The following is a 15,431-nucleotide window of genomic DNA, read 5'->3' on the forward strand; positions in this document are numbered from 1 at the left end:
CAGAACGGACTATTTCTGTTATATGGGTCGGACCAGTACGGACAAGTCCTGATATAGTGGTCGGACCAGTACAAACAAGTCCTGGTATAGTGGACGGACCAGTACGGACAATTCCTGATATAGTGGTCGGACCAGTAAGGACAAGTCCTGGTATAGCGGTCGGACCAGTACGGACAAGTCCTGATATAGTGATCGGACCAGTACGGACAAGTCCTGGTATAGTGGTCGGACCAGTACGAATAAGTCCTCATATAGTGGTCGGATCAGTACGGACAAGTCTTGGTATAATGGTTGGACCACTACATATAAGTCATAGTATAGTGGCCGAACAAGTAAGGACAAGTTCTTGTTTAGTGGACGGACCAGTACAGACAAGTCCTGATATATTGGGCGGACCAGTAAGGACAAGTCCTGGTATAGCGGTCGGACCAGTACGGACAAGTCCTGGTATAATGGTCGAACCAGTACGGACAAGTCCTGGTATTGTGATTGAACCAGAAATGACTGGAACTCAATATATCGATAACGTAAATGTAATGGACATGTGCTGAACAGGAGCGTTGTCCAATTGTTTTTGATGAAAATTCGGGCATTGAAAAATTGTTCCGTTTAAAATCATCGTTTCAATTGTATAATTTGTACTATTGCTGAATACTGAGATGGTGATACACTCGAGGAATAATTTTCACTAGCAGGGGTTTTAAAACCTTCATATATACAGCAGGCTTTTCATGTGGTACATCGGTCGCGTCTTCCATATACCTAACACTTGTGAGCGGTACCCAATCAAAACAGTTGCCATATTTGATCGAGGATCATCACAAACGAAATCTTCATAAAAGATGTGCCACAAACCTCATTATTTGTTTACTAGTGGTAAAAATTGTAATAGGATGGTGATTACCTCTTGGACAAAATTACAACGAACAGTGGCATTGATTCAATGGTTGTATATGTAGACACTTATCATGAATACCCGACTTAAAACTATTATTAAGTAAATTTAAATGTTACATTACCTGGTTTCAGTGTCAGGATGGTCATAAGCTCTGTAAAATGGCTTCTGACATGATGATTAACAGAACACAGTTTTAACTCATATCCTGTTTCGGGCAAAATATTTAGAAGTGTATACACACGTCGCCCATTTTCCTCTGCCGATAAATCTGTTGTAGAAAGTGTCGTTACAGTCCATTTATCTGTTTCTTGATTTCTATATTCAAGTTCATACTGGAGACAGTCTTCTTGATCATGTATATACCATTCAATTGTTATTGAACAGTCGGAACATTCAACTATGGCAAATCTTTTAGGAGCTGTTAAAAAAAGAAATCAAAATGTTATCCATAATACCAGGAAATGTGTGGAGATATATAAACAAAGGGTTTTATTATATACAACTAACCAAAACAAACGACAAGGTCATGTTCAAAATACTACAAACTGCTAAGAGTCTGAAAAGACCATATGTTTCTAGTCGAACACACATTTAACTTGATAAGACTCGACACTTCCAACTTAATTGTATATTGATCTTACAAACTTTCACTAGGTTATTCGGTAGTTTGGTTCATTGCTGTCAAATTAAAAGATTAAAATTAATTGGTTAAACAATAATTTTCAATTTTGATGTAACTCATCTAGTCCTCTTTAATTAGTTCGATAACTTTTTTTAAATCAACTTGAATTACATCAAACTCTACAGCTATCTTAATTATCAATTAAATCTGAACTAAAGCCATAACATGATTTTTTCAAACTTAGAGCAGTTTAAAAGTGAAAGAAAACAATAGTAAAATGGCAAGTCCAATGTTTCCTTATCATTATTGATTTCTACTCAATTAGTGACCCAAAGTAAAAAAAAACATTTTGATTTGCACTGAGAGTCCTATTACTTGATGTCATGATCAAAGAATAAAATAACACGTTATGGAACCGTGAATTTGGAACATATCCTGTCAAGTGTGATAAAGTGTAATAGCAATTATCTTTGTGGTTAATTACCTTGCTAGACATTCTCGTATTCGTGTTTAACTTTTCTTAAATTCGTATCACATAGGAAAAATGGTACTCAACATGAAAGTCTAGGACATAATTAAACTACAGTATGTTCTGCCAGACAGTATTAACGACATCATGTGGACATCGCAATGCTTGAACAAAGAATCGTTATCAAAAGCAGAAAGTATGTTATGTTATATAAAAACTTTACGGATAGGGTGATTGAACAATGGTATAACATCATTTTAAAAGTTCTTTATATTTTTGGACGAGAACAAATGAATATATACACTAAGAAAATACTGTTATAAGGGTTGGGCCAGTACGGACAAGTCCTGGTATATGGGTCAGACCAGAACGGACTATTTCTGTTATATGGGTCGGACCAGTACGGACAAGTCCTGATACAGTGGTCGGACCAGTACATACAAGTCCTGGTATAGTGGACGGACCAGGAGGGACAAGTTCTGGTATAGCGGTCGGACCAGTACGGACAATTCCTGATATAGTGGTCGGACCAGTAAGGAAAAGTTCTGGTATAGCGGTGGGACCAGTACTGACAAGTCCAGATATAGTGGTCGGACCAGTACGGACAAGTCCTGGTATAGTGGTCAGACCAGTACGAATAAGTCCTCATATAGTGGTCGGATCAGTACGGACAAGTCTTGGTATAATGGTCGGACCACTACATATAAGTCATAGTATAGTGGTCGAACAAGTACAGACAAGTTCTTGTTTAGTGGACGGACCAGTACAGACAAGTCCTGATATATTGGGCGGACCAGTAAGGACAAGTCCTGGTATAGTGGTCGGACCAGTACGGACAAGTCCTGGTATAATGGTCGAACCAGTACGGACAAGTCCTGGTATTGTAATTGAACCAGAAATGACTGGAACTCAATATATCGATAACGTAAATGTAATGGACATGTGCTGAACAGGAGCATTGTCCAATTGTTTTTGATGAAAAATCGGGCATTGAAAAATTGTTCCGTTTAAAATCATCGTTTCAATTGTATAATCCGTACTATTGCTGACTACTGAGATGGTGATACACTCGAGGAATAATTTTCACTAGCAGTGGTTTTAAAACCTTCATATATACAGCAGGCTTTTCATGTGGTACATCGGTCGCGTCTCCCATATACCTAACACTTGTGAGCGGTACCCAATCAAAACAGTTGCCATATTTGGAGGAGGATCATCACAAACGAAATCTTCATAAAAGATGTGACACAAACCTCATTTTTTGTTAACTAGTGGTAAAAATTGTAATAGGATGGTGATTACCTCTTGGACAAAATTACAACGAACAGTGGCATTGATTCAATGGTTGTATATGTAGACACTTATCATGAATACCCGACTTAAGGTAGCACAATACAAAGATTTTGTTACTTCCAATCACTAACATTTGAAATGCTGTAACTTTCTTATGAATGCATAGAAAATAATAAAAGAGGTACATATAGATCGATAAATGATTAATCTTTTAAATGAATGTAATATTTTTATTATGCAATGATTATGTAATCAATTATTATGTAATTAGTGGCAAAATATGGGTAAGGTCACTTGAATGAATTTAGCTCTTTCATCTCTTTAACTATACAGAAAATTTTAACAAAATCTTAATCAACACATCATGGGCTTCAAAAGGGTGTCTCAGATTGTCTCTATGGTATTCTATTCTCTCATAAATCTCCAATTAGTGAAACATCCTAACCACATAAAAGAAGATAATGTTTAATTAGGTGTAAAATTTGTTCTATACATTCTATCTGAAATCTGAGACACCCTTTTGTAGATAATGGCCATAGAAACAACATATAATAAAATCAAGCCTCTAGGGATACCTATGCAGAAGCTAATTTCATTTGAAAGTGGAAATTTGGTGAAAAATATTTTAGACACCGTTAACATTATAATTGGTTACATAATTGTTGCATAATGCTAACATTGCATTAATTTGAAAGAGTAATCTGTTAGCTATCCAAAACTACCACTTTTATAAATTTTCAAGCATTATTAAGAAATTTACAGCATTTTAAAACTTGGTAGTTGGAGTTATAAAATCTTTGTATTGTGCTACCTTAAAACTATTATTAAGTAAATTTAAATGTTACATTACCTGGTTTCAGTGTCAGGATGGTCATAAGCTCTGTAAAATGGCTTCTGACATGATGATTAACAGAACATAGTTTTAACTCATATCCTGTTTCGGGCAAAATATTTAGAAGTGTATACACACGTCGCCCATTTTCCTCTGCATATACATCTGTAGTAGAAAGTGTCGTTACAGTCAATTTATCTGTTTCTTGATTTCTATATTCAAGTTCATACTGGAGACAGTCTTCTTGGTCATGTATATACCATTCAATTGTTATTGAACAGTCGGAACATTCAACGAAGGCAAATCTTGTAGGAGCTGTTAAAAAAAGAAATAAAAATGTTATCTACGTTACCTGAAAATATGTGGAGATATAAAGACAAAGGGTTTTATTATATACAATTAACCAAAACATACGACAAGGTGATGTTCAAAATACTACAAAAGAGGGACGAAAGATGCCAATGGGACAGTCAAACTCATAAATCTTAAACAAACTAACACCGCCATGGCTAAAAATAAAAAAAACAAAAAAACAGACAAACAATAGTACACATGACACAACATATAAAACTAAAGAATAAACAACACGAACCCACCAAAACTAGGGGTGATCTCAGGTGCTCCAGAAGGGTAAGCAGATCCTGCTCCACATGTGGCACCCGTCGTGTTGCTTATGTGATAACAAATCCGGTAAATAGTATAATTCGGTAGGTAACATTCATGAAAGGGAAGGAGATTGTAGTTATGACGTATGGAACATATCCGATATCATTTGTGAAACGGTAATTCCATAACGGTCAACCAACTCGTGATGACGTCCGTAAAATTTACGAAGGAATGATTTTAACTTCACCATTTGGAACTCTTGGTTTCATAGCTTTCGTGTAAGCAGCTACCCTCTATCAAGAAAATCATGATAGGAAATGCAAGCACGGGAATATCGTATCAATTAGCAGATGTATACCCTGTGTGCAGGTGCTCCTGGAATGTTGCTACTCAGAAATGGAAAGTTCACAATTAGAAAGCTGAAATCATCTCTTTTGTCGTAAAGTTTTGTTTTCAACCGACCCTCATTGTCAATTTCTAGATGCAAGTCAAGCTATGAAGCCGATTTAACTGTATATGTAGTATCCTTTATCTCTAGTTCGATGGGATAGATGCGTTCCACATAGTCACCAAATTTTGAATTATTTAGTGACAGAACATAATCTATATAGCGGAAAGTAGAGTTAAAGGATATTGCTAACTTATTATATTCCTCCCTAAGAAGTTCCTGCATGAAGTCAGCCTCATAATAATAAAGAAACAAGTCGGCAAGTAGAGGGGCACAGTTTGTTCCCATTGTAATGCCGACAGTCTGTTGAAAAACACGTCCTCCGAACGTAAACTGCTTAGAGTCTGAAAAGACCATATGGTTCTAGTCGAACACACATTTAACGTAATAAGACTCGACACATCTAACTTAATTGTATATTGATCTTACAAACTTTCACCAGGTTATTCGGTAGCTTGGTTCATTGCTGTCAAATTAAATGATTTAAATTAATTGGTTAAACAACAATAATTTTTAATTTTGATTTAACTCATAGTCCTCTATAATTAGATCTTTACTAAAGCCAGGGTTTTTGAAGTGTTATGAAGTTAAAGCCTCGACCTTACCGATCGAGCATAATATATGGGTTTTATTCCGAGCAGTTTAAAGTGAATGAAAACAATAAAAAAAGACCAGCCAAATGTTTCCTTATCATTATTGATTTCTACTTAACTTAGTGACCCAAGGTTAACAAAAAATAAATTTGAACTATAAGTTCTATTATTTGATGTTATGATCAAAGAATAGAATAACACGTTATGGAACCGTGATGTTGGAACATATCCATGCAGTCAATTGTGATAATGTGTTATAGCAATTATCTGTGTGGTTAACTGCCTTGCTAGACATTCTAGTATTCGTGTTTAACTTTTCTTAAATTCGTATAACATGGTGAAAATGGTACTCAACCCGAAAGTCTAGAAAAAAATCTGCAGCACAGTATTAACGACATCATGTGGAACTCGCTACGCTAGAACAAAAAAAAAACGTAATAAAAAAGGAACGTATTAAATGTTATATGAAAGGACCTAACGGACAGGACTGATTGATCAATGGTATTAAATTATTGTAAAAGTTGACTAGAACACATCTATAATAAGTCATGTGATAGTGGTCGACCTGCGGACCTATACAAGAGTTGTTGTGAGATATCGTGGTGTATATAAAGCTTGCCAATCTCTCAACGCAAAGCAACAGTTTGAGCAGCTCAATTATCTGTTAATCTCTTCATCAAACAAAAAAGGATTCCAAACGTTTACAATGGTTTTAATGTCGGTTGGAAGGATAACAAACATGATGTTTTCATATAGATAACACCGTTAGTTTTCTCGTTTGAATTGTTTTATATTGTTCATCGGGGCCTGACTATGCAGTATGGGCTTTTCTCATTGTTGAAAGCCGTAGGGTGACCTATAGTTGTAAATTTCTATGTCATTTTGGTTTCTTGTAAACAGTTGTTGCATTGGCACTCATACCACATCTTCTTTTTTATAGATGGGGTCTGTATAATTTTAAAACTTACTATTACAGAGTTGAATCCATCTTGGTTTAATTATATGAACAGCGACACAAACAGCAACTAAAAACAAGATCACATTCAGTGTTTAGAATAGAAATCCCTTAATAGTATTTTATTTTAGGGAGTCTCTTCAAATGAATTTTTAAAATTGTAAATAGTAATTCTAAGAGGAATATGAAACACACATCTGTGGCTTGCAATTTAAAACAACTGACTTCAAATTTATTTACGAATTCACTCGATAAAAACACAGATTTTGTTTGAAAATATACTTGTATCTATAAAAACTTCTTTTAAACAGGATTGAATGTATACACATCTTTCTTTCTAAATTCAGTTAATCATTGTAACACGATGATGACTGCTGTGACCTTATTATGACTATTTTATTTATTATGTCTGTTTAGTTCACGCATCATGGTAAATATAACGGAATTTGATGACACTGTCGTACAACGTGAGAGGTGTAGCGCTATAGAACCAGATTTAATCCACCATTTTCTACATTTGAAAATGCCTGTACCAAATCAGGAATATGACAGTTGTTTGCCATTCGTTTTTTTTTTATGTGTTTTGTCATTTGATTTTTCCATGATCAGGGACTTTCCGATTTGATTTTCCTCTGAGTTCGGTATTTTTTTGATTTTACGTTTCAATTGAACATTGTAATAGAATTTGCAAAAGGTAAGGTGATTCTGTAAATTCTTGAAAAGTATGGCTAACATAAGAATGAAGTAAATGACTTTCAAAATTATACAAATAAGGATATGTTGTTTTATAAATTGTGATTCAACGGTAAATAAAGTTTCAAATAAAAAGATCGACTTTTCAACTGTTAACTAAATTTAATAGCATGCATATATACTTCCCTCAAGTCCGAGGGAAGTTTCATGTTTTATTTAAAAAAATGATTCATGACAGCTGTAGATTTGTTTTCATTTAACCATGGGTTGGGCATTTATATTCAATAATTTTACCCTGAGTGTTATTTCGATTTTAATAGGACAAATTCGGTAATTTTGTTAATCGTGAAAGCCTTATACATACGATTTTGTTTTGGCTGTTCAGTTTTTCCCAGTTTTGATAATATAAGTAATATTATATAATTCAATGGTTATTATTTTTAATCGCAGTGTTCACTTATTTTTTCTTCCAACGTAATTTGATTCTTTTTTGGGAGTTCATGAAGCCTTGAAATGCCCGGTATTTGCATTGTTTGTTTTTTTTTTTTACGAAAATATACTTGTAACGTCACCTTGTTTCGTTGCTATGCCAAGACAATAACATCATTTCGCAGAATTTTCGTTTAATGGAATGTTACCATAAAAAATAAATTGAAATGGACTGATTGTTTTTTTTTTAATGGTAGAATATGGACAAATGTATTGTATTTGAATCTTGGTATTCTTAAACTGTAGATTTTGATGTAGAACATTGAATATATCTGGCAGTTTGAATAAGTTTGTGTTAACTCGGAACAGCCGTTTGTGTGCATAACTGCGTTTGCGCGAAAGGTAGATATATTCATGATATTGTGAATATACTGGCTGACAATAATAGGTCGTCATATTATAATTTTCTGGATTCCCCTTAATTAATAGCAGTACAGTTTAGTAATTTGTCAAAAAAAGTTTATATCATGCTTTAGAAAGAATTATGTAACAAGCAGCTTTTAGTTCAATCTAGATATTGTGGGAAGTTTGCATATATGTACAAATAGGAAATTGTATAAAAATGTGCAATAACCAAACCTTTCCCCCAACCCCGTTCAAAAATCTAATTTGAGAAAAAGACAATATTTGTTTCTGATTTTTTTGATAAATTGTTATATATTTATAGATACTTACAGTAAACTAATAACAATGTCAATACTGATATGGCTGCTTCGATGCGATATTCATCTACAATAATATAATGAAGTTTTTGTAGTGAATTGTGTTATACTTTACAACATGTTTACAACCGATTTTTAATTAATATATAATTTTATAAAAAACATGTAGACTGAATTTATACTGATTTATAACGAGTAGAACCACTATTATGTACACGTAGAGAAACATAGTAAACTGAATAAACGACAAAACTATTCATTATGACGTATTTAGGTAGATTCGGGTGATTTCCAATGATAGTTTTACTTATATATAAAAGAACGGCTTATAACATTATTGTAATTTGTAAAAGTATGTCACGTATTCTGTTTTCTTTTTATATTGTATGTCAATATTAAAAGCATGTTTGATTACAGGAGCGCAAATATTTGTCTTCATATAGGATATACGATCCGCTTAGATTAGCAGTATATGTCAAAATGAAAGGAAAATAACTCATGGGGTTTTTGCATTGATATTAATTAAACTACCTTTTGTTTTGCCTATGATCTACCCCTGTTATCGATTAATGTCGAATATAATCAAAGGGGATCAACACGTGAGAAGTAAGTATAAGCCAAAGCGTCCAAATAATTATTTGTTTGTTGATTATACACAATTATCATGAATAAGAACACTTATAAATAAAGCATGAATTATAAAATATAATCGCCATAAACATTTAAACATAATGTCTACAACATTCTGTCAGCTTTAATTTTAAGTGCCAACATTAAACATACTAATTTGGCACTTAACCAATGTGGTTAAGTTATTTTTTGTCTTTTCAGCTTTCCCTGTAAAGACCTATTGATTTTATTATGATTATTATTTTTTTTCTTGCACTATATTTTTGTTACAAAAGACGTCGCTTAGTTTTTGTATATGTTATCGAACAGTATATACGCTTTTGAAACTAACTATCCTGTTTATCCGAACACTTTTCTTTGTAAGAGTTATCTCCACAAACAACGTTTTTTTCTTGGCATAAAACCTCCTTCGCAACCGTAGAAGTAAGCGGCAAATTTATGTTTCTACACTCTTCGTTATACAATCTATCCTCAGGATATTACGTGTTTTTCATCTTAACGTTACGAAGACTCCATACGATAGTTATTCCCCCTTATGCTTTTGATATAAGTTATATTCATTCCTTAACCTTCTTTGATAGAGACTTAGGTATGATACTAAACCCCTGACGGGGAGGATTGTGCCTGATATTCATATGATGAAGACATAATTTTTCAATCACTTTAATTGAAATCTGAAGCTGGCATGTCAGTTAACTGCTAGTAGTCTGTTGTTATTTATGTATTATTGTCATTTTGTTTATTTACTTTGGTTACATCTTCTGACATCAGACTCGGACTTCTCTTGAACTGAATTTTAATGTGCGTATTGTTATGCGTTTATTTTTCTGCATTGTCTAGTGGCATAGGGGGAGGGTTGATATCTCACAAACATGTTTAACCCCGCCGCATTTTTGCGCCTGTCCCAAGTCAGGAGCCCCTGGCCTTTGTTAGTCTTGTATTTTTTTAATTTTTAATTTCTTGTGTACAATTTGGAGTTAAGTATGACGTTCAATATCACTGAACTAGTATATATATTTGTTTAGGCGACAGCTGAAGGACGCCTCCTGGTGCGGGAATTTCTCGCTGCATTGAAGACCCGTTGGTGACTTTCTGCTGTTGTCTGCTCTATGGTCGGGTTGTTTTCTCTTTGACACATTCCCCATTTCCATGTTCAATTTTGTTAGGGTCGTGGTCGTTTGATTTGGGTTCCACGGTCCAAAAAAGATTAGAAAATTAGGTCAAGGTCAGATGTCAAGGGCATATTCTAAATATTGATTCTGGCTTAATTTTATTTCCAAAAACTGTTTGAGATATCGATAAGACATGCGTTTCATCTACAAAATACGCAACAGTGACGCTCGAATCCAAACAGTAAAAAAGGCCAAAAAAAGAAGATGAAGAGCACGTACGTTTTGATTTAAAGAAAACGCTTACATTAAATTGAAGTATCTTAAATTACACATAAGGTGATATAACTCATCAATCATATATAATTAACACCTAGGGTCTTTGATTTGAGGTCTTTGGTTTATGACCTTTAAATTAAGCTCAAGGTCATTGATAATTTTGACGTTCTAGATTTTGACCTTGCTTTAACTTCTTTCAAGTATGTATATGTTCCAGACCGTGTGAGTATTTGGACCGTACGCGTACTTTTTCAAACACTCATACGGTCAGACCGTACGCGTACGGTCTGACTAATCTCAAGAAGTTGGTCAACTTTATTAGATACAAATGCATATAACAGATTAACATAACTTAACTCTCAAATTAATATAAAAAAGTTCAATTGTATTCGAAATAAACACTTTATAATTTAACATGTTTAACTATATAAAAAAATACGCTAATTAAATTTGTTAATCTTATGTATTTAGCATATCGATCAGAAATATATTACCGGTAATTGAACATGTTGAATTATGTTCACTGAAATTGAAGATATCGGAAGTAAACATAATGTGGGAGGACAATTGTTTTAGAATATTTAGCAACTTTACGAAAAAATGCAAATGCAAAAGGACATGCATGAGCTGCAAACATGTAAATGTCCAAATACTACGTTACTTGTGGTAGCAAGTGTCACCTTGGGCGAGAGTACCAACATAGGATTCAGATATACAATTAAACAAATATTTGATTTGAATTGTTCGTTTGTTTATTTTATCCATCTATTTTTAATAATAACAATTTGTAAAAACAAAAATTGAGATTGTGATAAATGTGTGTTTAATTTTAACCAATATGATCCAATAACTTGTATGGTCAGCTCGTACTGAACCATACGCGTATACTCATACGGTGTGACCGTACGCGTATGGTCGGACCGTACGAGTATGCGTATACGCTCCGGACTGTACGCGTACGGCCCAAATTCTCATATGGTCTGAAACATATACATGATAAAGTTATGAGACTATTTGCATTAGGTCAGGAATAGATTACCTTAGCTGTATTTGGCAAAACTTTTAGGAATTTTGGTCCCCAATGCTCTTCAACTTCGTACTTTATTTGGCCTTTTTAACTTGTTTGGATTCGAGCGTCACTGATGAGTCTTTTGTAGACGAAACGCGCGTCTAGCGTATATACTAAATTTAGTCCTGGTATCTATGATGAGTTTATTTACTTGACCATGGAGAAGCCAATCGGAATTGACCTTAGGAAAACTGGAAGTAGCTACTTATTATACTTATTTAATGTAATGGCATAATGATTTATATATATTTTGTTAATCAGTGTAAAGTAAACTATCAAATAAAACTCGTTAATGACATTTTCAAAACCGGAAGTAACAAATTATCTCCCTCATTTGGATTTTTTTTGTATAGAACCGTATTTTTTTTAATTAGCATACAATAACCTATCATTTGACGCAGGACACAATATTTTAAACCTAAATTAAATAGTTTGTTATCAAAATAGATTACTATGGGTGGAAAGACCTTAATTCTCAAATGTATAAGTGTCTTTGTAAGATATCACAAACAGTGTAGTGTAATGTTTTAAGAATATTTTGTTCATGTTAAGTAACAGTTGATGTTTTTTCTGTATATTAAGAAGAAGGGTACCACCTATCAACAGTATTGTGAAAAGCGTTATTCCTGTATTATTTAGACAGAACCACAAAGCTTCTGAAATATTTGGTAACATTTTCATATTAATTATTGTTTTTACCGCAAGAGCCCTATTAATCAATTTACCAATATTTCGACGTTTTTAACCTTTCATATGGTTTTGGTCATGGCAGGCTGACATTGTGTCAAACATAAAATTAAAAATTGGTAATGGTAATCGTTATTGACGGCTTTTAATGTCAACCGTCATAAATCTGAAAGTTTAAAAAAAATATTCAATTCAGGCAACATTGGTATATATAACATATAAACATTTGAGACATCATTGATAACTCTCAAAGGGAGTCATATCTAAAATGTTTTTCATCAACTGTTGTCTATACTTACTTGAAGGAACATAGTTCAGGTTATAATTGAAGTTGTCATACTCAATGATCCTTAATGATTGAGATATTTTGAACCTAGAATAAACAAATACATGTGCGTATTGGTGCATAGTGTTTTACAAATCAAAAGATGTGAGCATACCTAAATACCTAAAAATAAAGTGTAACTTCAACATAACGAATTGCCCAACTACTTTAAACCAAGTTATATCTACCAGAAATCGAATTTTAATTCAATTCACACAAGAAATTATTTAAATTATAAGATCTTTTCATAACTAGCATAACTGATATATCTTTATCCATTTTTTATTCTATTCAACATCTAAACTTTAAATTGATATTCATTTGCAAATCATTTTAACATATATGCATGTTTTATTAATGAATTCAAAGAGATGTAATACATAGGTATAGATAAATGAACATAACAAAGGAATATAATTTGAGAAGTTGAGGAAACCCTACGTGTCTTCTAAGAACATCTTTCTTGTCATTTTAAGGTCATCATAGCATTTGATATCTGAAAAATATAGTTAAGAAGCTTTTCATATAAAGTATTATTCACTCTGTATGTGTTATACAAATCGATAACTTTTCAGTTGTAATGGTCAGTAGCTAATGTGAACTGCAACAAGTACTGAAACATGAGGGTATATTTGAAAGAAACAGAAACTAAAACTGACAACTTGTAAACCCGTAAAAGAGTTGTTGCCATAATTCTAGTGCACTTGGTTATCCAACACAGCTAAACGGACTTCGTACCTGACAGTCGGAGGAATTTTACGTATTTCTGTTCACCAATCACCCTGTTTGAGGGATTTACATATATGCTCATTAACCAGAACAACAAATAACAATATATATACAATGTCAAATTATTACGCGTTCCAAGCATGTGAATCTATTCAATAGTAACAGGTAAAGACCTGCCACTTCCATCAAGTTCTCAATAAACTGAATAAAAAATTCAAAACAACAAGTCATAACAGCGCTTTTCTGTATTTACTTTCACTAGTGAATGTTCAAAGCCGAATAATTGAAAGTAAATGATGTATATGGACCGAAAAAGCTGAAGAGCTATCAAACAAAAAGGTCCTACAAACTAGCCAAATTAAACTAAGGTTAACATAAAATATGCAACAAATACTGACGGGAATCCTGACTCATGAACCATCAAAATGTTGCAGCTAAATAATAATAAAGATATCAGGTTTTAAAGTGTGACGCTCGTTTCGATAAATTCGAGTATTTCGAATAATTCAACATCTAATTAACGATTCGTCTATAACATTTAACATATGTTATGTTTCAATAAATATTGAAATGAATATAAATATGCTAATTCTTTGCCTTGAAAAATCATGTGCACTAAATTTCCGTCGGTTCTAGAAATAATATATACCTAGTAATGGAAAGGAAAACGTTATTTTAACCACAACAACACTTTTAATTTTTAATAAACGAGCAAAATTGAATATTTATAGAATTTAAATCTGACAACAAAATAGATAACTGTACTTTACTTTCCAGTCCAATCGATTTGTTGTATGAATATCTTCCGCGATAACAGGAACAATCTTCAGTTGAAGGATTACAGTGACATTGTTGTTTCGAGTTCCTGACAAAAAAATATCCTTTATTGGTATTACATATACATTTTCTGTCGACCGTAGTATCGCCGTGTTCATATGTCTCCTGACCTAGGCTGTTGCAAAATGATTTCTGAAAGGTGCAGTCACTGTACCCAACTGTCTCAAAAATAAAAGGCTGATATCGATTACCACTACATGCTGCTCTGTTTAAGTTAGGTTGAAAGACGTATTTATAACCTGCAAAGAAAGTGTTTTATAACCTGCCATTTTACCTTCACTACAAAGCTATTTTAAATACAATGAAATTCATTTCTTTAATATTAACAGCTGTTCTATTGAAGATAATTTCTGTGTATTGTGTTTCAATTATCTCTTTTTTAAATGAGAATACAGTTATTGTTTGATATATTCGAAATAGTGGTTACTTTTATTTATTGTCTGTCATGGACTTTTTGATAAAGCTCAAAATTGTAAAACTCAATATGCTATCATTTACTAAACAACAATTGATATATATATTGAAACAAATACATACCAGGACCTAAGATTCTAGGTCTGTTACATTTATCCCTGTATACATTTATTTGAAGGTTAATATCAAATAAGCAAGTATAGTTTGTTGTCGGCTTACACATGGATTTTGCCCGAAGGTTCCAGTGTGCCTGCGATGGACAGATGAACTCGAATGCATCATTAAAGCATAACATCTACAAAAAAAGATAAATCCACATTCATTCCAAGTTTAAGCAAAGTTATACATTGGCTAGAGGAATAGGGGAGGGTTTAAATCTCAAAACAAAAGTTTAACCCCGCTGCATGTTTGCGCCTGACCAAAGTCTGGTATGATTTTTAATTTTAATTTCCTTTTTAGATTTTATAGCTTAGTATGACGTTCATTATCACTATACTAGTATACATTGTGTATTTCGGAGCCAGCTGAAGCTCGCCTCCGAATCCAGGTTGATTTTGATGTATTGAAAACTCGTTTATGGCCTTCGGCTTTTTGGTCGGGTTGTTGTTTCTTTGACACATTCCCCATTTCTATTCTCAATCTTAGTGCAAACAATACCTTGTCAACGTTAATTTTTTTAACACACATACACGCACACAAACAGCCAGGGTTGATTAGGATGTACCACCTTCTGTTCAGTCGTTGTCATTTGTTAAGGTAGTGTATATGTTTGTCTCGTTTCTTGATTCTTTT

The 15,431-nt window shown here is 33.2% G+C and overlaps 2 protein-coding genes across 2 annotated transcripts in view; both read right to left on the bottom strand.

Annotated features, from left to right (window-relative positions):
- LOC134692641 (uncharacterized) overlaps positions 1 to 12,427 on the bottom strand; it is a 65,104-nt gene extending 52,677 nt beyond the window's left edge. The window contains exons 1-5 of the mRNA XM_063553100.1: positions 12,394 to 12,427; positions 8,574 to 8,627; positions 6,730 to 6,786; positions 4,133 to 4,429; positions 1,020 to 1,316 (exon numbers count right to left, since the gene is read on the bottom strand). Coding sequence (XP_063409170.1) covers positions 1,020 to 1,316; positions 4,133 to 4,429; positions 6,730 to 6,786; positions 8,574 to 8,627; positions 12,394 to 12,427 — 739 coding nt within the window. The remainder of the gene's footprint in view (positions 1 to 1,019; positions 1,317 to 4,132; positions 4,430 to 6,729; positions 6,787 to 8,573; positions 8,628 to 12,393) is intronic.
- Positions 12,428 to 12,823: 396 nt separating this feature from the next.
- Positions 12,824 to 14,928, bottom strand: LOC134692944 (uncharacterized). Its single transcript, XM_063553588.1, has 3 exons — positions 14,763 to 14,928; positions 14,159 to 14,464; positions 12,824 to 13,155 (listed from the first exon to the last, which is right to left on the bottom strand). The coding sequence occupies exons 1-3, from the start codon at positions 14,860 to 14,862 to the stop codon at positions 13,097 to 13,099; spliced, it is 465 nt and encodes a 154-aa protein (XP_063409658.1). The 5' UTR covers positions 14,863 to 14,928; the 3' UTR covers positions 12,824 to 13,096.
- Positions 14,929 to 15,431: the final 503 nt, after the last annotated feature.

This window comes from Mytilus trossulus, chromosome 12, assembly GCF_036588685.1.
Source record: "Mytilus trossulus isolate FHL-02 chromosome 12, PNRI_Mtr1.1.1.hap1, whole genome shotgun sequence".
In the NCBI taxonomy this organism is placed as follows: Eukaryota; Metazoa; Mollusca; class Bivalvia; order Mytilida; family Mytilidae; genus Mytilus; species Mytilus trossulus.